The 24,895-nt window shown below is 54.5% G+C and overlaps 7 protein-coding genes across 7 annotated transcripts; 2 read left to right on the forward strand and 5 right to left on the reverse strand.

The window, feature by feature from the left end:
• Positions 1-897: 897 nt before the first annotated feature.
• On the reverse strand, positions 898-2,166 carry CC84DRAFT_1190542 (alpha/beta-hydrolase; the record flags this gene model as incomplete). Its single annotated transcript, XM_018181122.1, has 2 exons — positions 898-2,064; positions 2,122-2,166. The coding sequence occupies 2 exons, from the start codon at positions 2,164-2,166 to the stop codon at positions 898-900; spliced, it is 1,212 nt and encodes a 403-aa protein (XP_018030834.1).
• Positions 2,167-3,587: 1,421 nt separating this feature from the next.
• Positions 3,588-6,407, reverse strand: CC84DRAFT_1230529 (uncharacterized protein; the record flags this gene model as incomplete). Its single annotated transcript, XM_018183697.1, has 2 exons — positions 3,588-4,418; positions 4,467-6,407. The coding sequence occupies 2 exons, from the start codon at positions 6,405-6,407 to the stop codon at positions 3,891-3,893; spliced, it is 2,469 nt and encodes an 822-aa protein (XP_018030835.1). The 3' UTR covers positions 3,588-3,890.
• A 1,567-nt stretch (positions 6,408-7,974) lies between these two features.
• CC84DRAFT_1168569 (uncharacterized protein) lies at positions 7,975-11,486 on the reverse strand. The gene is made up of 2 exons (XM_018179433.1): positions 8,295-11,486; positions 7,975-8,244 (listed from the first exon to the last, which is right to left on the reverse strand). The coding sequence occupies exons 1-2, from the start codon at positions 11,174-11,176 to the stop codon at positions 8,106-8,108; spliced, it is 3,021 nt and encodes a 1,006-aa protein (XP_018030836.1). The 5' UTR covers positions 11,177-11,486; the 3' UTR covers positions 7,975-8,105.
• A 170-nt stretch (positions 11,487-11,656) lies between these two features.
• On the forward strand, positions 11,657-14,419 carry CC84DRAFT_1155315 (barren). Its single transcript, XM_018176927.1, has 4 exons — positions 11,657-11,741; positions 11,797-12,049; positions 12,101-13,906; positions 13,958-14,419. Exons 1-4 carry the CDS (start codon positions 11,680-11,682, stop codon positions 14,216-14,218), a joined length of 2,382 nt encoding a protein of 793 aa, XP_018030837.1. The 5' UTR covers positions 11,657-11,679; the 3' UTR covers positions 14,219-14,419.
• Positions 14,420-14,738: 319 nt separating this feature from the next.
• Positions 14,739-15,762, forward strand: CC84DRAFT_1221981 (endo-1,3-1,4-beta-D-glucanase; the record flags this gene model as incomplete). The annotated part of the gene is made up of 5 exons (XM_018183317.1): positions 14,739-14,868; positions 14,966-15,053; positions 15,118-15,271; positions 15,341-15,419; positions 15,467-15,762. 5 exons carry the CDS (start codon positions 14,739-14,741, stop codon positions 15,760-15,762), a joined length of 747 nt encoding a protein of 248 aa, XP_018030838.1.
• Positions 15,763-17,660: 1,898 nt separating this feature from the next.
• On the reverse strand, positions 17,661-18,764 carry CC84DRAFT_1221982 (uncharacterized protein; the record flags this gene model as incomplete). The annotated part of the gene is made up of 1 exon (XM_018183318.1): positions 17,661-18,764. The coding sequence occupies one exon, from the start codon at positions 18,762-18,764 to the stop codon at positions 17,661-17,663; it is 1,104 nt and encodes a 367-aa protein (XP_018030839.1).
• A 3,610-nt stretch (positions 18,765-22,374) lies between these two features.
• On the reverse strand, positions 22,375-24,716 carry CC84DRAFT_1155318 (uncharacterized protein; the record flags this gene model as incomplete). Its single annotated transcript, XM_018176928.1, has 3 exons — positions 24,416-24,716; positions 24,108-24,364; positions 22,375-24,055 (listed from the first exon to the last, which is right to left on the reverse strand). Exons 1-3 carry the CDS (start codon positions 24,611-24,613, stop codon positions 22,375-22,377), a joined length of 2,136 nt encoding a protein of 711 aa, XP_018030840.1. The 5' UTR covers positions 24,614-24,716.
• Positions 24,717-24,895: the final 179 nt, after the last annotated feature.

Below are 24,895 nucleotides of genomic sequence, written 5' to 3' on the forward strand. Positions count from 1 at the left end.
AGGCTGGTTGGCAGCGCATCCCACATAGCGGCCCTATGATATGATGCAAGGGTCTGTTTGGTCTTAGAAAGTAGGTCGAGGCTGACGCTGGACTGGGGATTGAGCAAATTTGAGGCCATGCTAAAGTGTTCGCCGAACTTAGGAATTGGAGACTACTAGACGATCATCAATGAAATTATTGAGATACTGTGGATGGGAAGCGAAATAGTGTCGAGTGGTTGAAGCATGTCATTTCTAGTTGTGTGTTTACATCTAACGCGATTTTCTCTCGCGGCACCGATGATCAACTTCCAGTCCCTACTTCCTCTCGAGCGTGTTCTCATAGTCCAGTATTACCGTATCGGAAGTCATCACTGTGATGATACCATTGACTAGGTTAATCTAGTCGGGACTTCATGTAGGCTCTCTGCATTTGCGGCGTCGCTTCCCCAACACGGGCCCACTCTTACATCACAACCCAACAACCCACCTGGGCAATATATCCTCCACCCAAACATCAAACATAACACGCAACCTCGCAAGAGCCGTGCCACGAAGCCGAGAGCACCCTCGTATCTTGATCCTACGCGAAATTCATCGTTTTTACAGAGAAGCGATTCCTCGATCCAATAACGTTCCGCAGCATGCAAATGAGTGTCTACGGCGCATCTAGACGTTGCGCACAGATGTAGAAGCATAGTCTAGGGCACTGTAGATAGCAATATACAGAAAGTTCATAGGTTTGAGACTGATTGGCCTCACACACTCGTTCCGGACTCAGTCATTCAAACTCCCGATCAGGTTCTAGGGATAGATGTATTACTTTACTTTATTGCTATCGTGTTGCGGGAACTCAGTTGTTATATCCATACTACCATACAAGCACACAACCATGTATCAGAACTATCACACCATCCTCTATGCAAGCGCAGTCCTGATATCATCTATCACAGCTTGGGGCTGGCTCAGCGCCGGGAAGTGCCCGCCCTTCTCATGCCGCTTGAAATACGTCACGTTCGCCGTCCTCTCCACCCAGTCCCGAGGCGCGTAGTTGACGTTCGCCAGCTCGGGATAATGCGAGGTATCGCCGAACTGTAACACTGTCGTTGGCACCGTGAATGGGACCCGCGGCGTGAAGGCAGTCAGCGCGAAGAGCTCCTTGTAGCTGCGGATGTTGCCATAGACGCCGGGTAGGTAGAGTAGCATCGTCTCCGTAATGAGCTCGTCGGGCGTGTACGAAACGTCTGACATGGTCCAGGCGAGCTGGTAGCGCCAGGCGAGGAAACCGACGGGAGAGTCGTTGAGGGCGTACGCCAGTGACAGCGGCAGTGTGGAGTGGATGGAGGAGTAGGCGGAGTGGTTCGTGAAGAACGTGTTCATGGGGTTGATATAGGCAGTTTCTTCGGGCGTCGTCTGGTTCGCGGCGAGCCGCGCATTATCCGCGTCTGAGGGGAAGACGATGTAGAAGTCGGTTACATGGTTAATGATGCGCGGGGCGTAGTCGACGATGTAGGACATTGCGACGACCGTGCCGAGGTCGGTACTGTAGAGGACGTAGCGGTCGTATCCGAGCTGTGCCATTAGGCTGGCGAAGACGGTTGCGTGTTCGGCCGGTCCGAGGCCGGGTGCCTTCGGTGCAGGGGAGAAGCCGTAGCCTGGGAGATCGGGTGCGACGACGTGGAAGGCGGGTTGGCTATCGTCTTCAGGGTTTGTGAGGGGCAGGATGATCTTCTCCCATTCTAGGCTTGTGGAGGGCCAGCCGTGGAGGAACAGGATAGGGATCGCATCGTCCCGGTCACTGCGCTGGTGAATGAAGTGCAGATCCAGTGACTCATTGCTGCCGTAGTTTCCTCCAGGCGAAGGAACTGTAGTGTAGAAATGTGTGAAGTTCTTGTTGATACCGTCCTGCACTTTAGACCAGTCGTAATCTTCGGCCCAGTACTTCGCAATCGCATTGATCTCTGACGTCGGGGCCCCATCGAACCACGCGGGAGCGTCGATGGGCTCTGTCTGGCGGAACTTGCTGGCCTTAACCCGAATCTCTTCGATGACGGCTGGATCAACGTCCACTGTGAAAGGCTTCGGCTGAACCGCAGCAGACGTCTCATACAGTGGAGTTGCGGTCGAGGTAGCAGTCAGTACTGCTAGTAACGGCAGGACTGCCGGAGAAACGATCTTAGTAAACATAGTTGCTGGAGATGAAGCTGTCTGCTGTACTGAGAATGTATAGTGCAGCTGCGACATTTTATATGCATCCCATATCTTGTGTGCTTACAGATCCTGAGCATCGCGGACAGAATCCCGCGCATACTCTGCATTTGTAATGCCTGGGCGAATACACTGGGCGTACTACCATGTAAGATTATTCAGGACGAGCCTAATTAGGATCATTCTCGCCATGTACGGTGAAAGCCTGGGCATTGCCATGTCCGAGCCCTGTGTTGGGTCGGTGATCGACCGTTGGCATATGTCAACATGCGAGAGGAAGTGAGGAAATTGGAAGAAGCAGCCAATCCGCTCGTCCTCTCCCTGCCTTCGCGTGCCCGTTGGCCTGGCTATATGTGGTAGACTAATCACAGAAAGCATGACCTGAGTAACCAAGCTCACCTTCATGAATCAGGCAAGTATTACCAATCATGCTGTTGTAGTCGAGCTCGTGACTGCTTGTAGCACGTTAGGCTGTGGAGTCGCAGGATCGGGCGTAAGCAAAATCCCGTTAAGGAAGTAGCCCTAATACTCAGATAACATCACACTAAAACCCCACTACGTCAGTCCACGGACATACGCGAAATTATAAGAGGGTACAAGAGCTCGATGTAGTTATGTACTTCTAGCGCAGCCCTGATACTCAACTTTGACGCTTTGTATACTTGCAAAACTTTGCGAGAACGGTTTAAACGCCGATAACATGCTCGACCCCAACTGCTATGGTTGTGGAGCAGATACTAGAGGCCAAGCAAATCATCGGCATTAGCCAAGTCGAGTAAAGCTCCACCATTTTTCGCTGACATTACAGCACGTCCCGAGCTGGGCATGGTTCACATTGTGCTTGAGGGCGCAATCTTCGCTTGTGCGTCGTCCCTGTGCCTTTCGCGCCCCAGCTCCCACCCATTTCATCAACTGCTCACTTCACGCACACAAGATAGTGATGAGTGGACTTTCTTCCCATTCTTCTACTTCGATAATAAACGCAACTTAAACGCCAAAAACGCCACAGACAACCCGCACCATCATTAACATCAGGCATCCACTTCATCAGCATCAGCTTCGTTGCTATCCTCCTCCTTCTTCCCTTCCTCCTGCCATCTCCAACCATCATCAAAAGCAAACCTCAAAACCAAAAAGCAAAACGCAAACTCCAAGAACAACAGAAACAAAGTGGTATCTGAACTTTTCCTAAACCCACCGCCCCGCGTACCCGCACAAGTGATCCAGACACCTGACCGATAAATATGCCAGACATTTCGTTAACAAGATCAGGAAGATAGGGAGGGCGTCCGCGGTCAAGGAAGCAGAAGGAGAAAATAAAGCAAGGGAATCAAGCAGCAGCGAAGCGAAACGCTAAAACGTAGTTTCTCTCAATCAAGAACCGAGAAAAGAAGCGCAAACGATGTAAACAATAGAAATAGAAATTGCTGCGAGCAACTCGCGTCCATCCACCAGAACCCAACGTTTCGATTGCGACCGAAGCGATGACGAAGGCGTGCGAAAGGGTTGAGGAAAACACGGACTAGGAGCAGTAATAGTCGTATCTCCTGTACCTTCGGACGATGCGCACGTTTTCGTCTTCGGCTTGGTCCCACTCGACGTCAAGCACTGAGTGAATGTCAGCAGACTCTCACATTACGAGACAATCATCTGCTGCGGAGACGACATGTTAGCGAAAGGACAAGGGGGCTGGTGATGAAGATTTATTTTTTCGCCTTCTTCACCGATGATGAGCGACCAGAGCCGCTGCCCCCAGCTGCCCACTTCATGAATGGCGATGGAGCGGATTTCTTTTTGGGACGTGAACCGGCAACGCTGGGCGCTGGGTGAGGGGATAAGATTTGTATCGGGGGGTCCATTGGGTGGGCAGCTGGGCCTGAGGGTGGTGGTGGCGGCGGCGGCGGCATCGGGTCCATCATCACCATTGGAGGAGGCGGAGGGATATGGTGAGCGGACTCACGCTTCTTGCCCGGTTTCTTGCTGGACTTCTTCGGAGGTGGACCGGGGTGGGGTTGCATAATCTCAACCGGAGCTGGAGGCGGTGGAGGTGGGGGCTCTGGCATAGGCCACATGTGCATCGTAATCGTCCAATCGGGTTGCACCATCGTCTCCCAGACCTGGGGCAAAATGATCTCCCCGTCAGGGCCGACTAGGTCGTAATGGCCTTCGTGTACGTGGGGACCAATCACATCGACATGGAGGAAGGCTTGTTTGATCAATTCTTCCATTCCCTGGGACTGTTAGCTGTAGAACTCGGCGTGAGGGACTTTACAACGTACCTTCCATGTCTTGCACAAGTGCCACGGGAAGCTGAACTTGCGGCCGACCGCGTCCTTGAACTTGATTGGGGGTTTCGGCGCATCGGACGGCTTCAACTTCGCGGCCTCCTCTTCTGCAGCCTTCTTGGCCTTCTCGAGTTCCTCCTGAGCCTTCTTAGCTTCTTCGAGTGCTTTCTCGTGAGCAGCTTTCGTCTCTTCTGCTTCCTTGGCCGCTTTCTTCTCTGCTTCCTCTCGAGCTGCCTTTGCTGCCTCTAACAGCTTCGATGCAGCCTCAGCTTGAGCTGCAGCCTCGGCGGCTTCCTTTGCAACCTTCGCATCGGCTTCGTCTTTGTCTGCTTTTCGTTGCGCGTCCACGGCCGCCTCGCGTTTGAGTTGTTCCTCCTTTTGCGCAAGGATCAGCTTCTCGAGCTTCTCGAGCTTGTCCTCGTCTCCCTTCAGTTTGGCGGCGGCGGCAGCGGCGGCGGCTTCCTCGGCGGCCTTTCGCTTAGCTGCTTCTTTCTCTATGCGTGCCTGTTGTTGTTCGATGAGCAATTGCTCTAAGCGGGAGAACTTTGCGTCTTCGGCTTTCTTCTCCTCCATTTCCTGCTTCCCGAGTAGGAGCATCTCGAGTTTGCTGAGGACTTGGTCTTCTTTGGGGTCGGGAGGAGGTGGCATGAAGACCTGAGGCATTGGCGGAGGCACCACCGCAACTTGCTGGGGCGGCGGCGGAGCGGATGGCGGTGGAGGTGGAGGCTGCATGTGGTCCTCGCGTGGCGCCGGGGTAGACTTTTGCGAGCGAGACCGGTGATGCGGAGGACTGTGTTCGCGCGGCGGATACGGAGGGTACATTGGGTGCATGCCAGGCATGCCACCAGGAGCGCCGTACGGAGGCATGCCGTAGGGAGGATAGTAGCCTTGAGGGGGGTAGGCATACGGCATCATTGCGCCTGGGCCCATCTCGCCGGGGGGAGGTGGTGGCATTGAGTTGCGATGGCCGCGTCTACCTCCGTGCGCTCCGTGTGCGCCAGGTGCATGGCCATCAAAGTAGCCGTTGGGCCCTCCAGCAGCATGGGGCGACGCGAAAGGGTTGGGTCCTCCAGCTCCTGGCGCAAAGGGGTTTGCATTGTATCCATATTGGTCGGGCCGCCCACCGAAGGGTACCAGCTGATCGGGCGCGGTGGGTGGTCCACCAGGGCCGCCCTGGAAAGGATGGTAGCGCGGGTCGGACATCATACTGGGCGCATAGCCACTCGGGGTGGGTTGCTGAGGAACGTGCGCCCACTGGTCGTGAGGGTGGTGTGGAGAGGGCCCCGGCCGTGGAGGGCCATAGGGGTAGTCGTCGTGGCTGTCCAGACTTTCCGAGTGGACAGATTGAGGCCTTCGCCGCCGCGGCCTCGAATCGTGTTCTAGGTCGTGCCTGCTGCTGGACCTGTGGCGAGGCGCTTCGTGGACTGGCGTGTGCCGTGCAGACTTGCGGCGGGCGCCTTGTGCGGGGCGAGAGGGAGGTGCGGGCGCAGTGACAGTGTGATGTGGGTGCTTCACTACTCGCGCTGCTGGTCGCGAAGCCGAGTCGGAGGGATCGATCTCGTCCTCAATGTAGTCCCACTCCTCGTCGTCCTCCTCAGACTCGTCAGTGTACCCCTGGCTGCCAGACGAGACCTGCACACCCGAGGAGTCTTCCTCTTCGTCGGTGTATGCGTAGTGCTCAGCACCGGTCGAGTTGTTGATGGTGATGTTTCTCCTAAATTGGATCTCGACGTTAGTGTCGCCTCGGTCTTCGCGGGAGGGAGAGAGCGAAACAGTGCGTGCAGGAGAGATCGAGATGGTGGAGGCACTTGTGGTGCGAGAGATGCGGGAGGAGGAAGCAGAGGGGGCGCGACGACGGACTGGGCGGCGCGAAAGCGACCGCGGGGACGAGTGCGAAGCAGCGCGCTGATGAGGAAGAGCTATGACTAACGGCATGAGGATGGCTTGTTCAGGCGTCACCGTACTCGCGCCGTCTACCAGAGAGGGCACGTGTGCGGTAACGTAGCGGTGTGGTGTAAGGTGTAGAGACGGACCTGTGTCCTAGTAGAGGCCTGCGAGCCTCGGGCGGGGTGATGTTTGCTGACCGCGCTTGGGCTAGAGTCGGCGGGGTGACGGCGGTGCGCAAGCGTGCGCCGTGTTTGTAAACAGAGCGGAGGGCCGTCCGGCGCAGCAGCAGCGTGTCGGGATGAGGCTGCAGGCGGCGGAGAGGGCTGGAGGAGAGGCAGGCTGGCTCGGGAGGGGGTGGCAGCCGTCTTGAAGAGGCCTGGAGGCTGCGGGCTGGGCTGCAGTAAGGCTGAGGGGTGTGATTCGATGCCGGGCTAAATCTCGTCGCAGGAGCCGACTGAGGCGTGGACTGGGCCTATCCTGGTCCAAACTCCCTTGCCGCTCGTTTTGGGTGCCCGAGAGCGAGGGATGCCGGGGAGGATCTGTCTGAGAGGCGCGGCAGCTAGGCCCAGGAGGGGATGCAATGACTGCGCTGGGGCTGCTGGGGTCGCTGGTGGCGGCGAGCAGGAGTCGGGGGTCAAGGCAATCGATAAGAACCCGAGCGACTAACACGATGCCTCAAGGGACGGCAGCGTGAGATGGATGGCCGCCAGGAGCCGGACCCAGGCAGGATGACGATGCGCGATCCGAGGCTGCAGATCAAGTGTGGTATGGCACGATGTCAAGTGGACGCCGCACCCTTACGAGAAGCGGGGCCGTCGCACACACAGGCGCCGTGCAGAATGGCAGTCCTCAAGTCAGGCGGCGATGCTCAGTGGCTCGCTCGCAGGCAGCAGGATGTTGTGCAGGACGGTAGTGGGGGCCGTGGTGTTGAGAGATACGGAGATGGTTTGATTGATATATGTGGAATGGGGATGTGGGCTGGAATGGTGCGCTGGTGCTCATGAAAACAGTAGCCTTCTGCGCCGAACTCTGCGGATCAACAAGTAACAATGCGTCAAGTTCGAGGCTGAATGGGACATAGCAGGGAGTCTGGCGAAGGACGGGGATGCACGGGGGCAGAGAGCGCGAGAGTCGAGAAGCCGGCGGGCAGAAAGCGTGCAGGCAACGAGGCGTGGTGAGTATGCAAGAGCGAGCATTGTGCCTGCCCGATTTGCCCTTATTTATTGCTGCACACCGGAACTTGAGCAGAGGAGTCATATTCTCGACCCAAAAAACCTGTCGACGGCGTCCGTTCCTTCAGTTCCCTTCAGACGTGGTGCGCTCCCATTGCTCCACGCTCGTCCGCCAGTCCCACTCAGGCCGCGCCTTACCGCCTCCAGCAGCCACTTGAGCCCAAAACACCTGCATGAATGCCGCATCGTGCAGCAGCGGAGCCTCGAAGCCTCCGCCATGCAGCCCAACATGGAATTTTAATCAAGTGTGCGCAGCCCGGGGGCCACGTGTGCGGCGCGTATTCATAGCTCCACGTCTTCGTGGCCTACCATAGCCCTGTATGCATATGTTCCGGCCGCGAAGCCGCCCGCTCTGCTGCACTGGCGTGGATTGGCACGCTCCGCTCACCGGCTCAACGTCTGCCTCACTGAACTGAAAACGGGGCTGTATTCAAGCTATCCAGACAAGCGTTGTGATCGACCCCAAGCCGTCCGCGTATGAAACAGTGTCAGGGTCTCGTCTCAACGTACACTGCTACTGACGCCCAACACCTCGACGACCACGTTGACAACTGTGCTGATGCACCACAGCGCCACCAGTCCCCAGCCAATTGTCTTGTCCATCTTCCACCGTCTCCATGGTACCACAACCAGAAGCCCGACCAGGGTGACCAGTAAGGTACCCCCAGATATGACCAGCGTAGTGCTGATGTCGATGTTGTAGGGCTTGAACTTCATAGGCCTGTCTGGATGCTTTTCGTGGTGGTGTCGCCCGCCTTTGAGGATGATCCAGCACCCGCTCAGACCGATACCGAGAAGAATGTTCAGCATCGGGCCCCCGAAGCACGCCGAGAGAGCCATGACTGGAAACCCAAGCCGCGCCACCGTGATGTCAGCGACAAAGTCCCCTAGAGAGTTCCCGACCGCGAAAATGGTCAATCCCAGAATAGCATCGCTCATGTTCAGTATGACACCCAGCGTCTTGAGCACCCCTACCACTTCGTTGGCGATGGAACTGATCCACGCTATGCTCACGGCGAAGCCTAGAAAGCAAAGCGCTGAACGCCATTGCGGTGGACGTGTCGGTGTCGTCGTGGCTAAGAGAAAAGCCAACGTGCAGAGTGACACGAGAAGAGACCACAGGGTCGGGCGAATGAGCGCACGCGGGTACTCGAGCTCCGTATTCGCCCACACTATGAGAATGATGAAAAATGGCGCTGTGAAGGTCTGGACAATCACGAGCCATCGGTTCCACGTCTTCGGGCCAGATGAGGGTGATGCTGATGGGAGCTGCTCGGGTGACTGCATGATTCCACTCTCGGCCGTGGCAATAATTTGTTGTGGCTGGCGGGTTGTGCCAGCACTCCCATTTCTGCCCCGAAGATCAGATTTACCGAGTGAAATCGCGCTGTGATCTCTGCGAGGGTTTTCGTTTGAGGGGTTCTCGACGTCCGGTCCCGAGACCATGCTGCGGTGGTGTGTGGGCGTCAGAAGAGCATCGGGCAGACTGAGACTGGACACCGTTATTGGATCTGAGCCCCCAGCATCGTCTCTTTGCTCTTGCTCTACTACAGGCAAAGTTATCGTGAGTAGGAAGACGCTTGGTGCTGCAACCACGCCAAGCATTTTGTCCCATACGTTTTTGTCCCTCCAATTCCATAGGGTAGGAAACAAAGTCGACAGAAGAACGATCGGTGGCGGCAGTATAGTAGATGGCCACCACCAAGGCACTTTAGCTCGATCGCTGCCTTCCATTATGTGATCCGCGAAATAGTCCGATGACAGAGAGGCAGCAGACACACTCGGAGGGGGCAGACGGAGGCTCGGAGCCCTGGAACTATGAGCTGAGCCTGGATACTCGGTATATGCTGGAAACGGGATCGGAGGTGAGACAGGACCTGACAGAACAAGTTTGGGCTGTGGGCGTGATGGCACCGTGGACTCTAAAATAGGTGATGATAATGGGCTCGGAGTAGTATTTGTCGAACGCGCTGTCGATCCGGAGCCGTCCCAGATTGGCGGTGCTAGCAAATTAGGTGTCGGGTTCGGGATTAGCGTAGGAACTTGAGCACTTGTTGCTGACGAGTCGTACTCGGACGCTGGTGGTGAGAGCGATATAACCGGCGATGGCGGTGGTTGGAGATCTGCGGCGTTCTGTTCAATAAAGGTATTGTCCACCGAAGCCGGTCCAAAATGGATGGTGGGCACCGCCCAAGGACGAAGTGTGTCAGGATCTAAACGGGCATTGCCTACATCATTAGCAGACACGGCCCTCATACGGTTGGGTAAATTTCTCTGTATCTCTAGGGTAGGTCGAGTGACTACGGGAGTTTGTTCAGTAGGACCTTGCTCCACGTCGTATGGGGGCCGCTGCGCAGGATCGGAGGGTCCGGAGATGAGGTCCTGCTGCTGTGCAGTGGTATATGTTGGGTCGTCAGAATACCGCCGCAGATTAAGCGGGATCGTCTGTATGTTCCTAGATTTTTGTAGCGATGACAGCACCGCGCGAAACTCGAGTGCGCCAACCAAACTGGGTCTGATAGGCGTATGGGTGTTTCTCCTGCGTCCGACTTGTGGTCTGCTGACACGCATATTGTCGTTCAGTTCCCCTAACCATCTTTCGCGCATCTCTTCATTTTCGTCTGCCTCCAGAGAGTCACTGGAATCATCACCACGTTCAAGGGCCGCAAAGTCATCAGCAGACACACCTCGGTGTAAGCTTGGTCGGCCTGCGCTTGCCGGGGCGTCGTCTTCGTCGTGGTACTCCTGAGGGATCTCTTCCTCTTCACCACCGGGCACAACAAAGTGACTCCGCATCGCGGCAGCTCTAAGCTTTCGAGCTTTCCGACGCCCTAGCCACCAATGCCATACCATGACGAAGCACACGTAGAATACATAAAACCCGACCATAACGCATGACTCCCACAGGGTCAACTTCCCATCCCATATGAAGACCATACTGAAGGTCGCGGCAACGATGAAGAAGCTCACGTCTCGGACAAAGCTTCGTCTCGCAACTTTGAACGGCCGCACTAGGGCCATCGAGCCTGCCACGACTGCAGTAATGAATCCTGCCGCTCCTATCAATTCGCCGATTGCGAGACTTGCGGAATTGGTATTGAAGGCGGCGAATGTGGAGAAGACATCCGGACTTCCGTTACCGAACGCCAGGAAGGTGACTCCGGCCATGCTCTCGCTCATGCCCAGGAGATTGGCGATGGTGCTCAGATTGACGCAAAAGAAATCGCTCGCGGCGATACCAATAGTGCTGAAAAGGAGCGCAAGCCATAGTACGAGAATAGTGAATGCGACAGGTTTCGCATGCGGGAGGCGGCAGTAGTACAGCGTGAGGTACGAGAAGATGCCCGCCTCTTCGTCTGGGCAGTTCTCTCGGACAAATGCGCACTTGTCCTTTGCATGATGCACCAGGCGACATTCTTGATCTCGAACTGCAATATCTCTTCTTACAAAACCAGCGCTGGGCCCGAACTCTGTCCTCGCACTGTCCTCCTGCCCACTCTTGGCCCATGCCAGCAGCACCAAGACCGAGACAGCCAATATCGTGAGCGCAAATGGGCGCGCGGAGTAGCGGGAGCGCCGGCGCATTGTGAGTTGCTCTGGAGCAGTAAAGAGGCTCATGACCACCGCATTTTATTACGAGTCTCGCGGTAGCTGGTTTCGCTGCAGCTTTGCGACACGACCTCTGTGGCGATAAGGGCTCGATACGCAGTGGGTTGAGGCGGCGATAATGCCGTCGCAAGATGCGGGTATCCGAGGCGCGTGTGCGCTGGGACTTGTATGGGATTGCGGACGATGGCAGGATAATAATAAGTGTAGGGAGATGGCGGTAGGAGATTCAACGCGCAAACGGCATGCGAACGGCGCGCGCAGCATTCACATTCAACGTCAACGGCACACGACGCTTGGGAATCAAGCTTCAGGAGCTTGCGTCGCATCATCACTCTAAGCCACACTGTGGCAAGTGCGCGGCGTGGCGGCAGCGGGGAAGGCGCGACGAGCGCGACTGGTGTCTTGGCGCGCGGCGTGTTTGTGAGTGAGGAACCAAGTAAACAACACCACCCGCACCCTCACGACGACGGCCATCCACGATGCCGCGCCCCAGCTCCGTGTACAGCGCGGCCGAGACGCCCCAGCGCTCGTCCACAACAAAGTACGCGCCCGCTTTCGGCGGAGGCATGCAGGCAGACGGCTAACGCAGCTTGCAGAGTACCGCTGAACGATGACAAACAAGAGAAAGCGAAACGCCGCTATGATAAGCTTCGGAGAGAGTCGATGCGGGCTTCTGCGACGCCGAAGCGGAACCGGCGGTCGCTCGGGACCCAAGACAGCCCTCACACGCCCGCGATAGACCAGGACATTGACATGCCTGACGTTACCGGAACCGCCATTACGCCTATGAAGCGTCCTGTGCCTCTTCTGGCCAACTTCGACGAATGGATCAGGCTGGCGGCAGACAACGTAAGCAGCAGGCATCTTTAGCTGGGCACGGATGGGACTGACTGGTGGCAGAAAATCAATGCGAACAATGCCTTCAACTATGCGCTGATCGACTACTTCCACGACATGTCTCTTTTGAAGGAAGGCGACGGGATCAGTTTTCAGAAAGCGAGTGTCACGCTGGACGGTTGTGTCAAGATCTACACGAGCAGAGTTGACAGCATAAACACGGACACCAGCAAGTTGCTCAGCGGTCTAGCCGAGAGCGGAAACAAGAAAAAGCGAGGAGGCGATGCCGAGGGCTCAGGCGATGAGGACGAGGACGGTGACGGCGAGGAGGGTGAAGACGGCCAGAAAAAGAAGAAGAAACGGGCACCGCGCGCGAAGGAGTCGAGTCTGGCGGACTCGTTCGAACAGCTCCAGATCAAGAAGATGGATCTCGACCTCTCTGTGGACCCATTGTTCAAGAAAGCCTCTGCAGACTTCGACGAAGGTGGCGCCAAGGGCTTGCTCTTGAACCACTTGTCCATCGACAGCAACGGCAGGATTGTATTCGACAGCAGCGACGACATAAAAGATGGTACACAGCCATCAAGGGAAACTCCGGCACCGGAGGGGCTCGGAGTAGAGGCAGACGACGAGGAAGAGGTCGATGAGCCGTCTGAGGACGCCGTCATCGACATCTCGGGCTTGGCTGCCAAATACTTCCCCGATCTCTCACGGTTAGACGGCCAGGACATCTGCCCTTCCATGAAAGCTTTTGAGCTTGGAGATCCCAACGCATCAACGAACTTGCCGTTTCTGAAGGCCATCGAAGAAGAAGAAGAAGAAGAAGAGCCAAAACACCAGGATGACGACGAAGCTGCTAACCAGTCTGGTATGTTCCTTGATGGCGATAATGCACCAGACTTCGGTGATGACGACGGCGCTGGCTTCGACCTACCTCCAGAAGTTGGGTTCGGCGAGGGCGGTGAGCTGTACGCCAACCAGATTGCACTCGAACCACAAGCACGTGTCCACAACATCGAAGCGGCCGAAGGCGATGAAGAAGTTGGTGAAGCCGGCGACGGTGAACTCAATGCGGATGATCCCTACACCTTGACGCATGGCCAAAAACCGGGTCAAGAGCAGGAAAACATCCTTAGCTACTTTGATGAGGCTTTGAAGAAGAACTGGGCTGGCCCTGAGCACTGGCGCATTCGTCGCGTCAAGGATTCTGGCAAAACCGTTGCCCCTCCAAAGCGCAAAGAAAAAGAACCTTTCAAGATCGATTTCTTCTCCCCGATGAGCCAGGAGCTGGCAAATGCGCTATATGCTCCGGCTCCATCAGCAGCCAGCATCATGCTGCCTAAATCGCAGTGGAAGTCAAAGACACGAAACCTAGCGCCAGATGACAAACACTTCAACTCCCGACAATTGCTAAGACTCTTCTTGAAGCCAAACGTTCGACTAGGCGCCCGGAGAGTCAACCGACCGACCTATGGAGACAGGCCAAGTGCAACCGCCAACGACGAGCCTGATGCCGCGCAATGGGCAGCTTTGGCAGACGAAAGAGCAGCGGAAGACGAGGAGCTTGCACCGCAAAACGACTACGATGCCAATTTCTTCGAGGATGGCCCGTTGCCAATGGTTGGCGGAATGGATGATGATGGTGAAACGTTTGCTGATGCGCGGGATCATTTCTCGCCGCCACCTAGTGACAACATGGTGCCCATGTCATCTATGCCTCCACCCACCGAAGAGGGCGCGTTCGGAACACAGCTGGTCACTGGAATCGGAAGAACTCGTCCGATAATGTTGAACTATGCGCGGAAAGCGAAGAACGTAGACGTCCGACTACTGAAGGACAACTTATGGACTGGTATGGGCTTGGAAAAGGTACGCTCAACTCATCATCGCATGCGCAAGTCACGAACTAACAGACAGCAGATTGAAGCACCACCTTCCAAAGATGCAATGGACGATACTGCCTCGAAAGCTGTGGACGGCTCACTCAAGTTCACACAGGTCTTGAAAGACCTCAAGCCCATGTATCATCCACAAAAGTACAATGAGATCTCGACGTCTTACGGGTTTATATGTCTTTTGCACTTGGCAAACGAGAAAGGACTCGAAATCATCAACCAAGAAAACTACGAGGATCTGTCCATCAAGAGGGATTTCACAGCCGATCTTAGCGTTGGTGTCTAGTTTGTTCCGTTCCAGCGTCTGCATGCTTCTATACCACGGGTTGGCGTTCTTGGGCTCGAAATGTTGCAGGGTTGCATCTATGGAAGAAACCGATAGAGAGCATAATGCGGTACGACTTCGATGCGTATACATCTGGTACAATTTTTTGAAAGGATCTTATTGGATTCTCGTTCCCAAAACAGATGCGTGAATGAGGCGTTGGTAGCTACTGCGAGTCTGCAAGGACATTTCGGAGGTCCGCGGTGCTACGCGGGCCTCCATGGACACTAAACGCCGACACGCTTCCAATTATATCAATTTTGTCATCCCATTCATGGAAATCGAGTGACCTTGAGGCAATGATTCAGTGTGGAACCTTTTTAGCGCTCCTTTGTTTTCGTAGGCATGCGTCTGCTGACCAAGGTCCATACCGGAACTCCGTCATGCTTTGCAGGGTGTATTCCTTTAAAGAAAACTTGGCCTCATCCACAATCGAACTTTGGTAGGCGTTGCAAGTAATACTTCCAGGACATCAGCAATAATGGTGACCGAATGCTGCATCTCCGGCTTCCAATGGGATGGCACGCCCATAGGTAGCGAAGGCAGGATCGCAGACAACAACGCCTACATTGTGGGAGACAGCAATAAGGTCGCTATACTAGTCATAGCAGGTACGTTGCCCTTGCGATCTCAAACCTTTACCCACGACCATCTTTGTGTTCCCATCGTCAGCTTTCAAGCGCGTTCCTACTAAGTTAACGACTACAGACCTCTTTGGCTGGTCCTTCACCAACACAAGGCTCCTCTGTGACGCTTACGCTGCTGAGACTCCGGCTACGGTGTACATGCCTGACTTGTGCGTCGCCTTATCCTGTTTCACCATTCTGCTTCCGGTCTCGTGTTTGCTGATGTGGATAAAGCTTCGGCGGCCAAGTCATCGACCCCGCGATTATAGCTAATACCAATCGCTGGAATGAATTTGATTTGGAGGAGTGGAGCAAGCAGAATGCGAAGGATGTAAGGTGGCTGGAGATTCTGGGTGTCGCGAGGGCGTTGAGGGCTAAGTATGATAAGGTATGTACGTATGAAGAAGGTGGTGAGAAGGGGAGGTGAAGGGATCTGCTGACGTGCGCACATTGGTAGGTGGGTGTTATTGGGTACTGCTATGGCGGGTGGAGTCTGTTCAGACTCGGGGACAAGAACCTGAATGGCCTGGTGGACTGTATGTCCCCACTTCATCAATCGGCCTCTCCTCTAATCAGATACTAGGCATCTCCACAGCCCACCCGACCTGGCTCACGAGAGATGAGATTGACACTATCGGCGTCCCGGTGCAGATCTGCGCGCCGGAAATCGACGCCGCGTTCACGCCCGAGCTGAAGGCGTATGCGAACGAGGTTATCCCGACGAAGGGCGTGCCGTATGACTATCAGTATTTTCATGGAGTGGAGCATGCGTTTGCTACAAGAGGGAATTTGGAGGATGAGCGGGAGAGAAGGGCAATGGTCAGGGCAAAACGGGCGATGGTGGCGTGGATGAGGGAGTGGTTGCGTGGAGAGGATTGAGGGAGTGTTGAAGTTGGCTGGATACAATGAAGACTATGACAGAAGCATGTATCCAAAACTCTAAAAGCTGAACCAAGACCAGGATTTTCTACACGGATGGATGAGAAGGCTTCTCTCATGCGACAGACCTGATCACGCAAAAGACCATCGCGGAAGTCGTCTAAGCCCTCAAGAAGTTGGTAGTGACGACCATTACTACGCTGACTTTGCAATTGATCATGAAAAGAGCCTTGGCCTCTTCTTTTGGTTCCCATGTATAGTATCACACTCCATAAGCATGAGCAGACACTGTCATGCAACTACATTACTTATTCACGGCACTTGCCATTGCCTTAACAAGCAATCGACCACCATGGTATCACAGAACCAGCCCTAAACTAGCACAGTACACACGTGCCCTCACACACCGGATGGTGGCGCGAAAGCCGAGCAAACACTTCTCGTTCCAACTCTCCGCATTACCTACACCCCTTTTGGACAGACATTCCTGAAACCCCCACACACTCACACCTTCACCGTCCTTTCCGCCCCCACGGTAATTCCCTTATACCCCCTCGCCTCATCACTTCAATCACACGTCATCCGCTTCACTTCACCCCAATTCCCCCAACTCAGGCCCTCTTCACCGCTCACAGCCCACGTCACACAACCGCGATCACGCCGTCGCACAATCCCCCCACGCCCCACCTGTGCTGCGCGTCTGCGGCCCTGAAGTTGCCACACCTGCAGATGCACCATCACATCCTGGATGATCCTTGCACGCGTCACGCACAGAAGGCAACTGGTCGCTGCCATGCACAGTGGAGACTGCTGGCAGTGTGGGTCCGGACGGGAGGCGAGGAGAAGGCAGGTGGGTCAGATAGACGGACATGCACGAGCATCTTCAAGCAGAAGGGGTGCATGCCTATATCGATCTGTGCGTTTGAAACATGCGGTCTGGGGTGAGCGGTGGCTGGATTGGGAAGCGTGCGTGCGTGCGTGCGTGGTCGCTGGGCATACTCTCTGTGAGGGATTTTCCTGTGGCACGTTGGTTGTGGGTCAGGCTGGAGCGTGGGCAAAGGCTGTTTGGACGTCCCGAGTGGATGTGAGAACGTTGCTTCTGAGGGTTTCATTATGAATCTGTAATGTACGAGATGGTGCCCCAGGTTGGCGCATGCCGCTCCAAGTCTTCCGTAAAGTGCCTTCCTATCCATACATGAGTGCGGTGGTACATGAGCGATCTACGCAGTCGGGTGGAGCGAGTGTGTTGGCCTTCCGAAAATGTAAAAACTTGCCGTCGGAAGCAGATGTTAGGGTGTAAACAGTGTTCCTAGCTGTACAGAGGACGGAGGTGGACATGATACCGATATATAATAACCGTAAGAACATTAATGCAACTTAGCAGAGCGGTAGATAGAGCAAATATTTCATGCGCTTCGAGAGCCCGGATACACCAGTCCAGAACCGTGTTCAGAAGGTAGTGAAAGTGGGAGGTCGGTTGAATAACAGTAAAAGCGGGGAAATACAATGCGAAATCGAATATCAAAGCCAATGGCGATGACGCTATTTGGTGGTGATGAGAAGAAGTCCAAAAACTGACGCCGAGCCATGTGGATCTAGTAATGAGTCTTTCAATAGATGCGAATCTTCGCAGTGTGTCCGCTCCAGATCAGATCGGTACGCCGCCAAATGCTTTTACTAATGCCATGAAACAAACGCGGCGAGATATAGTGTGCACACAATCGAGATCCTCGGCCGTAAGTGACTCCAAGCTTTGAAAAGTCTCGAGAAGGATATAGATGCAGTGAAAAAGGTTGACGGTTGCCCCTCCACGCGTTACCTAGGTTGTTGCCTGGGTCTCCGGCATTGAGGGACACTGCGGCGCTCGAGATACAATAGCAAGCAGACTTACTGAGAAATCAATAAGTTCTGTTGAAAGTCGCAGGAACGCTGCGATGCACAGGGAATGCGGTATTGTTTGACGCGGATTTGGAAGATTCTTGGTGCTGAGGGTGGTTTTGGGTCTGGCTCAACGGCGTATATCGATGGCCGCTGACCAGCATCGAGTCACTGGCACCCGAAGCATTCTTCGAGCTGGAAGCACTTGCAACACTATAGAGATTGTTGCGCGACAGCTGTCGAGCCATCGAAATCATATCTTTGGTTGGTGATGTAGTCAAAGCCTTGTAGTCTTGACTGTCGCGAAAGTTGGAATATGCTGGCTGAGCAGGTGCTGGCATAGCATCGAAAAGCGGCGAAGTGCTGAAGTCGAATTGGGGAGCCGGAGTGACTGGAATTGCCTCAGTACTCGTGGTAGTGTTGGCAAAGCAAGATAAAGTGTCCGTGGTAGATGCTGGGGCAGATGAGGTAATCTGAGTTGAGAGTACTTCTACTGTGGTTGTGCCATGAACATCTGTGTCGCTGCTGAAGGGAAGAGGAGGCTTCACAAAACCTCCGTTGCTAAGAGAAGATCCTCCCATCGCTTGGACGGAGCGTAGGCGTCGATCTTGCAGTTGGTCAACAACGTTGCGGGTTGTTTGCGCAGGTGACGGTTGCGGGATTGGCAAATGGGGTCTCTGTGAAACCGGAAGACCGGAACGTGTATGCGGCCTCTCGGGCAGTGTGAGTTGAAGCGACGTCATACTGTGAGAGAGTGCATCAGAGCTCGCAACGTTCCGGATGTTGTGCTGCGCGTATGGTAGACCACGGTACGTAGTAGAGTCGGGACCCAGGTAACTGTTTGTAGCAGGCTTGGCATCGGTGCTCCAATCATAACCGCCGTTGTATGCCTGTTGCGTCGGAAGGTATGCAGAGGACTGATCTAAACCATAGTTCTCCACTGGGGAGGTCTCTTCGGAATTAAATGGAGAGCTGTACCAGGCCTGAGGCATGATAGACTTGTTGTCTATTCCGGAAGGATATGTCAAAGGTCGCGATCGAACGGGGCTCGACGGGGGATTGTAGAGTTGCATCATTGTCTGGTGGGTGTCTGCGATCTGGTTGAAGTTGTGAAGATCAATCATGCTTGCGGCCTCACCCGAGCCAACCTGTAGACGGTCAACTAATGAAGATGTCCCCCTTTGGATAAAAGCTTACGCGATGAAACTGGCAGTGCGATGGATCCACTCCGGCTGAGGTGCAATTGTGACAACCGGTGCCGTCTCCAGGATCGCCGCTGCAGCGGATCTTCCGCTTTCTACACCGAGCACACTACTAATGTCAGTCCTTGTTTGATCTCACCCAGCGATCTCGCAGCAACCGCCAGCTCAATATTGCATAGCTCACCGCGACAGCAACACGGCGCCTCGACGGTCCAGTCTCATTGTCATCTCCGCGAATGTGTAGTCTCGCGCCGCCAATCGGACCTCGCACTGGGCACACTCGCCGATTTATCCTTGCGCCATTAGGCATTGGGAACGTCGGGTCTCGTCCATTGAGCTGATAATGTTGTAGTGGGTACCCAGTACTAGCATACGATCCGTATCGGTATGCATGCTCGAACTCCATATTGCTTGCAAACTGCATCATGTCTTAGTTCAAGCATTGTCGGAGAGACATGATGTCGCACCCAAGGTTGAAACAGTAGCTAACCAATGCCCGGGTACTTAATCGTTAACCGTTATCGCCAACGAAGTGGACACTATAAGTGCCAGTTGTCCCTGGGAGCCGCTGAGCAGCGCGACCAGATGAAGAATGTTGAACCCGTTGCTCGAATAGTTTATAGAAAAGACGTGAGATTATGAGCACAGGTATTGATACGTGGAGGGGAGAAATGTATAGAGATGCATTCAGCGGGTTGCGTTGCAGATCTCGTCAGCAGGCGTATGTGGTATGCAGGCGGGAGGCTGCAGGTCGTGCTAGCTCAGAATCCTAGTCACACTGTATTTCAAACGGAAGTAGGTCTGCGCAGGGCGAGACGGTTCATCGCACAAATGAAATTTGATGTGCCGTACCTGCAGCATCCTGCTTGTGGTTGAGCAGGCTTCGCAGTCCTAGCCACCTGGCACTAGGTCGGTGTATACTAGTGATAGCCCAGCATTACAAGCAAAAGCATTATGCAATAGGACATTGCGGCCACACCATAAGTATGCAAACATGACTGGCCAAATTTGGCCCCCTTCTGCAGGCTGCAGGCTGCAGGCGACCGCCTGATCGCTAGGTTGTTTGTTTGCGGACGCATGGTCAAATCGCGGAAGTCAGAATATAAGGCGTGCGATCCGAGCTGCGCTCCGCCTCAAGCCTGTGCAATGCTAATAGTTGAGCGAGCATTCAGATGCCACAGCCGTGAGACGACGCATAAAGGAGCAAAGACGCATCGCCGAGGAATATTCAAAAGCTATGGACAAAAGCTGCATGTTCCAAACATACAACCGCTCTGTGGAAGCCGTGAATGGCGCATGGAATCGGAGCAAACGCTGAAGGGCGAAGTATGGGGCAACGTGAAACGTTCGTGCTATCACCTCCATGTCGCCCTGAAAGAGGACCAGTGTGTTGGCTGGAGCTTTACCCCAGAACCCCGTCAGTCTCCCGGGCTTTCACAGCGCAATCGAATGTCTTGCATAGGATCTGTGGCTGGGCCTGCTGAAGGGCGCCTAACGGTAGCTCAAAGGAGCGCAATCGGGATGATAAGTGCGTCCGAAGGCCTGCATAACACCCCGGCTTCGGGGGAAAGTGTTCCGGTGAGTGGATGTGACTTTTGCTTTACAAGCGTAACAAAGAGCAGAAGTGAAGGGTCTAAGTGCTTCAAGTATTCGCCGTGTGACTTTCTCTAGAGCGGGTGTTTCGCTGTTGCGGCTCTGTGATAGGGTGAATAAAGCAGGCACATCTGATCAACACTGGAAGAATCCTTCCCATGAGCGAGGACTTCTTCAGATCGATTAGATTCCCACGCGATTCGCGCATTATCAGGCTACTCTTTCCGGATATGGCTTTACTAGTACAGGCAGCAAACCACCCCTTCCACAACCCCTGCCAGCTTGCAAACGTGTAGAGGTTGCATCCTATGGATTTGGCAGCTTTAAAGTCGAATCGTTCTCCACTGCGTTGATGTGTCCCTCGTGCACTGGAACATCAGGTATGCTGGTGACAGAAAACCCACAGTCCTGGAATGACAGCACTAGGTCCCGTTCATCAAGGCGACTAGTTGCATGTATTCCCTACTATAGGCATGTTTAGGCGACACTGGACTGAAATCGTGCACGGAGATATCTGACTCGCTGACAGGGGTCTACAGGCACCAGCGTTACCGTGTCACCTTGGTTTCGATAGCACATGCGGTGCTCTCGATGTTGCGTACATCGGTCAGGCTATACATGACGCGAGAGCGAGTCTGTAGCTTTGCTACAGCTCAATACTCTATTCCATGCATCTGGACACGGTAAAAAGTTCACCCTAGTGCATGTATCAGAGCATTTTGTGCAGATTGCGAGCGATACGAACCAGGCATGCGTAGACTCTCATACCCGAATGATGCATTCAAGACAATCTGGAGTTCGAATGGATTTCAGTCAAGGACTTGCTCCCTTCTGCCTTATCCGATGACCTTCTTCGTATGTGGCGGCATCAGCGGTAATGGATTTGGGGATTTTGGACAACAGTGCAGCAGTCGCTGTCGCTTCCCGAAGACGGCTGCGGGTGCATAAGACGGCTGGTGTACAAGCCAGTGCGTTCTAGCAATCGAAGCTGCACCAAGGCCTCCGTGCGTTCTCTTCGACATCTCTCCTCGCGCCACAAACAGGTGTGTCGTTTCGGACAGGCCGGATGAGCTCTCGGGTTCGAGAATGCATCTGCGGCGGGAGCAAACAATGCCCACTGACACCAGGCCATGCAGCTGCCAATGCACATTATCTTCTCAGCATGCGTGGAATCCCAGAGAAAGACGAATCGGTGGATGAGGGAGAATGCAGCAGAACGTTGCCCATATTGACAAGAACACCGGGGCGGCAAATGATTGTTGAAGGAGATCGGTATGTACTTCCTTCCGGAGGTGGATGGTGGCCCAAAGTGCGCGCTAAGAGCGTATAACCAATGAGAGTCGACTACCTATGAGTGCCGCAAGACGACCACGGCATAATGCAAATGGTCTGGGCACTCAATATCAACCATGATGGACTAGGTCCGGGGATTGAGACAGTGCCCGCTTCATTATTGTCCGGATGTACTCGAAGTCGATGGTACGTCGATACACGTTGCGCTCACCCGCATCCCATTGCTCTGGCGCCTCAACAACCTCCTCTCCAGTCAAATACTTCAATCCCCACAGCAATGGCCGATGTCCTATCGGGAAGGTGTGAGAGTATACTGAATAATATCTAGAAAGGCCTTGATAGTCCGTTTTGTCTACACGTTAGTATGTTGGAATCAAGTCACGTAGCTCACAACCCATGAACAAGTACAACTGCAGTGTATATCTGCGCTTGTTTCTTCATAGCTCTATATATGAAGTGATGAGACAATCTGCCTGCCCGGACGGGTTGCTCCTCTCTGGGCAATCACACGCACCCATAATTTGTAAAATCTGTGCGGTTCCAAAAAAAAAAGGTATCTCCTTAATCGCAACACATCATATGCCGTGTCTGTTCGAACTCATACTCATCATAAAACGTATCCAACCCTCCATTCTGCCAAATTCCCTCAGATCCCCACCAACCCATCCAATAACGCCGTCAACCCCGCTACCCCCATCAACGCCCCCGCCTTCCCATGCCCATGTCCTTTCTTCCTCCGCCTCTCATCCGACCCCCGCCGCCGCCGCCGACTCCCATCCCTCTTCCGACTCCTCGTGACGCTCTCGCTGTCCGAAGCCCCAGACGTGCTGGAATAGTGCTCATACCGCGCGCCATCCAGCGATGCGCGGAGGGGTGATTGTCCGTACGTCGACATCGGGGGCTGAAGATGGCGGGGCGGAGGGGGAGGCGGTTGGTATGGCGTTGGTGGCACAAAGCTGCGTGTTGAGCGGGGAGAGGGTGCAAGGAAGGACGGATTTGTGCTGGGGTGGGGAGGGATGGGTATAGGTGTTGCTTGAGGGGGTGGAATCTGCGGGTTACTGGTTCGCGGGGATGGGGGTGGGAGGTGGATGTTGCTGGAGCGGGGGTTTGGAGGGTAGGAGGGGGCTGCTTGGCCGGGCATTGAGAGGGCTCGGTCGAGGGGTGGGGGCTGCGAGATATGGTATGCGGTTGTAGAGCGCTCGAGGGGTGGCGGTCGCGCTTGAGGTGGGATCGGCGTGCGGTCGCGGTCGTTGCTTGCGTCCGGAGGTACGTAGCCCTGGGTCCGACGTTCGAAAGACGTCCGCCGTGTACGCTCTCTGACGAGTGGCGGTGACGGTGGCTGCGTCTTGCGGTAGAGTTCTACCGTTCGCTCAACGAGGTGCTGGACTTGGTCGAAGGTCAGAGGCTGGTCTATGCAGAACCACGTCTCGAACTTGGTGCGTCTCCCATCCGGTATCTCTTTCTGTACTTGGGTGTGGGAGTAGCCTGATTCTTGAAGCGCTTCCTTGCAGACCCAGGATGCTTGTACTTCAGTCCAGCTGTGGCGGTGGGCAAATGCTTCCGAGGAGGGTGCGTCCGTGTTGGATTCTTGGACTTTGCCGTCAACATATTTCCAGTAGTATCTGCGCGTGCGTAGTGTCCAGGGGATCTCCAGGTCTAGTCCGACGTCCTTGTCTTTTGCTTCAACAGCTGCCGCTGCTTCCACGGGTAGGGTGGAAATACTCGATCGGGGGGATGCGGGCACTGTACAATTTTGATGCGTTGTTGACTTTGGGGTTTGTAGCGAAGACGACTCTGTGAACAGAGGCGGGATTGCGTCCGGTCTGTGAGGAACATGGGAGTCCAGACCAACGCCACTGCTACCGAATTTTGGCAGCGGGTTTATATCGTCCTCACTATCTGATTCGACGAATGGCTGTTGGGTTTCTCGTTTCTTTGCTTGAACTTTACGTTCCGCGTCAAGTAGTTCTTCCTCGAACTGGTGCAGCCTGGTCCACCTATCCAACAAGCGGTCTAGTTGCGATTTTGAGATACCACATACTGACGCCAGCCACTGCTGTTCGTCGGAACTTTGAGTGTCTAGAGTGGCGATGAACTTGTCCTGATATCTGGCCAAGCTTGCCGGACTAGGTGCATTTTCGTCGACGATACTCAAGCTCAAAGAGCTGTCATTTTCCATCAGCAACCGCGCATCTGGCCGCGCCCGTTCATATAGTTTTGATGCCTGCAGTATTGAGATTTGCTGGTCGATGATGAGTGTCTCTAGTTGTTGCTTCTCATTTGCCACTGCGGTGGCGCACTGCCTCGGTGAGACTGTGGGTCTGACTCTGCGCGACTGTCAGAAATTGTCGCAGTCAGTGAAACAGAATGGATTCGTACCGTGCCCACATAATACTCTGTGCTGTATACAAAGTCTGCAGCATCACTGACAACGTAGTCCTCAGCGAATCCAGATGAGCATCGAGGTAGTGTAACCTCGCCAACATTTGCGGGGTGAGCGTGGGCGCTTGATTTCCATCCTGGTGCTCATCATACGATCGTCTCTTTCTTTGTGCATCCTGGCCTGATACCAGAAGATCTATTTCGTTGAAAATGGTCGAAGTTTGGTCCAGAATATCCTCGATAGTTTCGAAAGCCTACGTGTCGCGTTAGAATCAAGTGGCGTGCATCACGAAAAGCATACATACTTCGGCCGATGGTAATCGATCATCCTCTTTTATTATTGTCCCGACTTCCTTCACTATCAGCGCCAAATTCGAAATCGCTTTCGCAGCCCTTAAAAGCTCTTTGGCGGCGTAAGCATCTACTGCAGCTAGCCGGTAGAGCACGAGTGCAAGTGCTGAGCTCTGAGAAACGAGCGGAAGAATGGCGGCAAGGACGGCCATGTGCTTTCGTGGACCAGTGGTGTGGGTTTCTTCAGTTTGACGAGATCTAACTGCAGTCTGCAATGTCGATGTTTCTTTCAAGGTTGTATTGCCATCGAAAAGCGTTGGGTTGTGGATATTGGTGGGTTCGTGGTCTAGCGTGAGGTCATCGCACAGCCCCGGATGCAGGGACTCACCGAAACTATGCACACCGGCCTCAAAATGGGGTTTAGAGCCTCTGAACGATTCGCCTACGCCACAAACAAGGCAACGAACTGCTGCACCCCAGACAGCCAGGCTTTG

Source organism: Paraphaeosphaeria sporulosa (assembly GCF_001642045.1).
Source record: "Paraphaeosphaeria sporulosa strain AP3s5-JAC2a unplaced genomic scaffold CC84scaffold_12, whole genome shotgun sequence".
NCBI lineage: Eukaryota > Fungi > Ascomycota > Dothideomycetes > Pleosporales > Didymosphaeriaceae > Paraphaeosphaeria > Paraphaeosphaeria sporulosa.

Coding starts and splice junctions, on each gene's coding strand:
- CC84DRAFT_1168569 (XM_018179433.1), bottom strand. CDS start 11,176: ATGCGCCGGCGCTCCCGCTACTCCGCGCGCCCATTTGCGCTCACGATA. Junction 8,245..8,294: donor AGGCCTATGAAGTTCAAGCC/CTACAACATCGA, acceptor GGGGTACCTTAC/TGGTCACCCTGGTCGGGCTT.
- CC84DRAFT_1155315 (XM_018176927.1), top strand. CDS start 11,680: ATGCCGCGCCCCAGCTCCGTGTACAGCGCGGCCGAGACGCCCCAGCGC. Junction 11,742..11,796: donor CAGCGCTCGTCCACAACAAA/GTACGCGCCCGC, acceptor CGCAGCTTGCAG/AGTACCGCTGAACGATGACA. Junction 13,907..13,957: donor CTGGTATGGGCTTGGAAAAG/GTACGCTCAACT, acceptor AACAGACAGCAG/ATTGAAGCACCACCTTCCAA.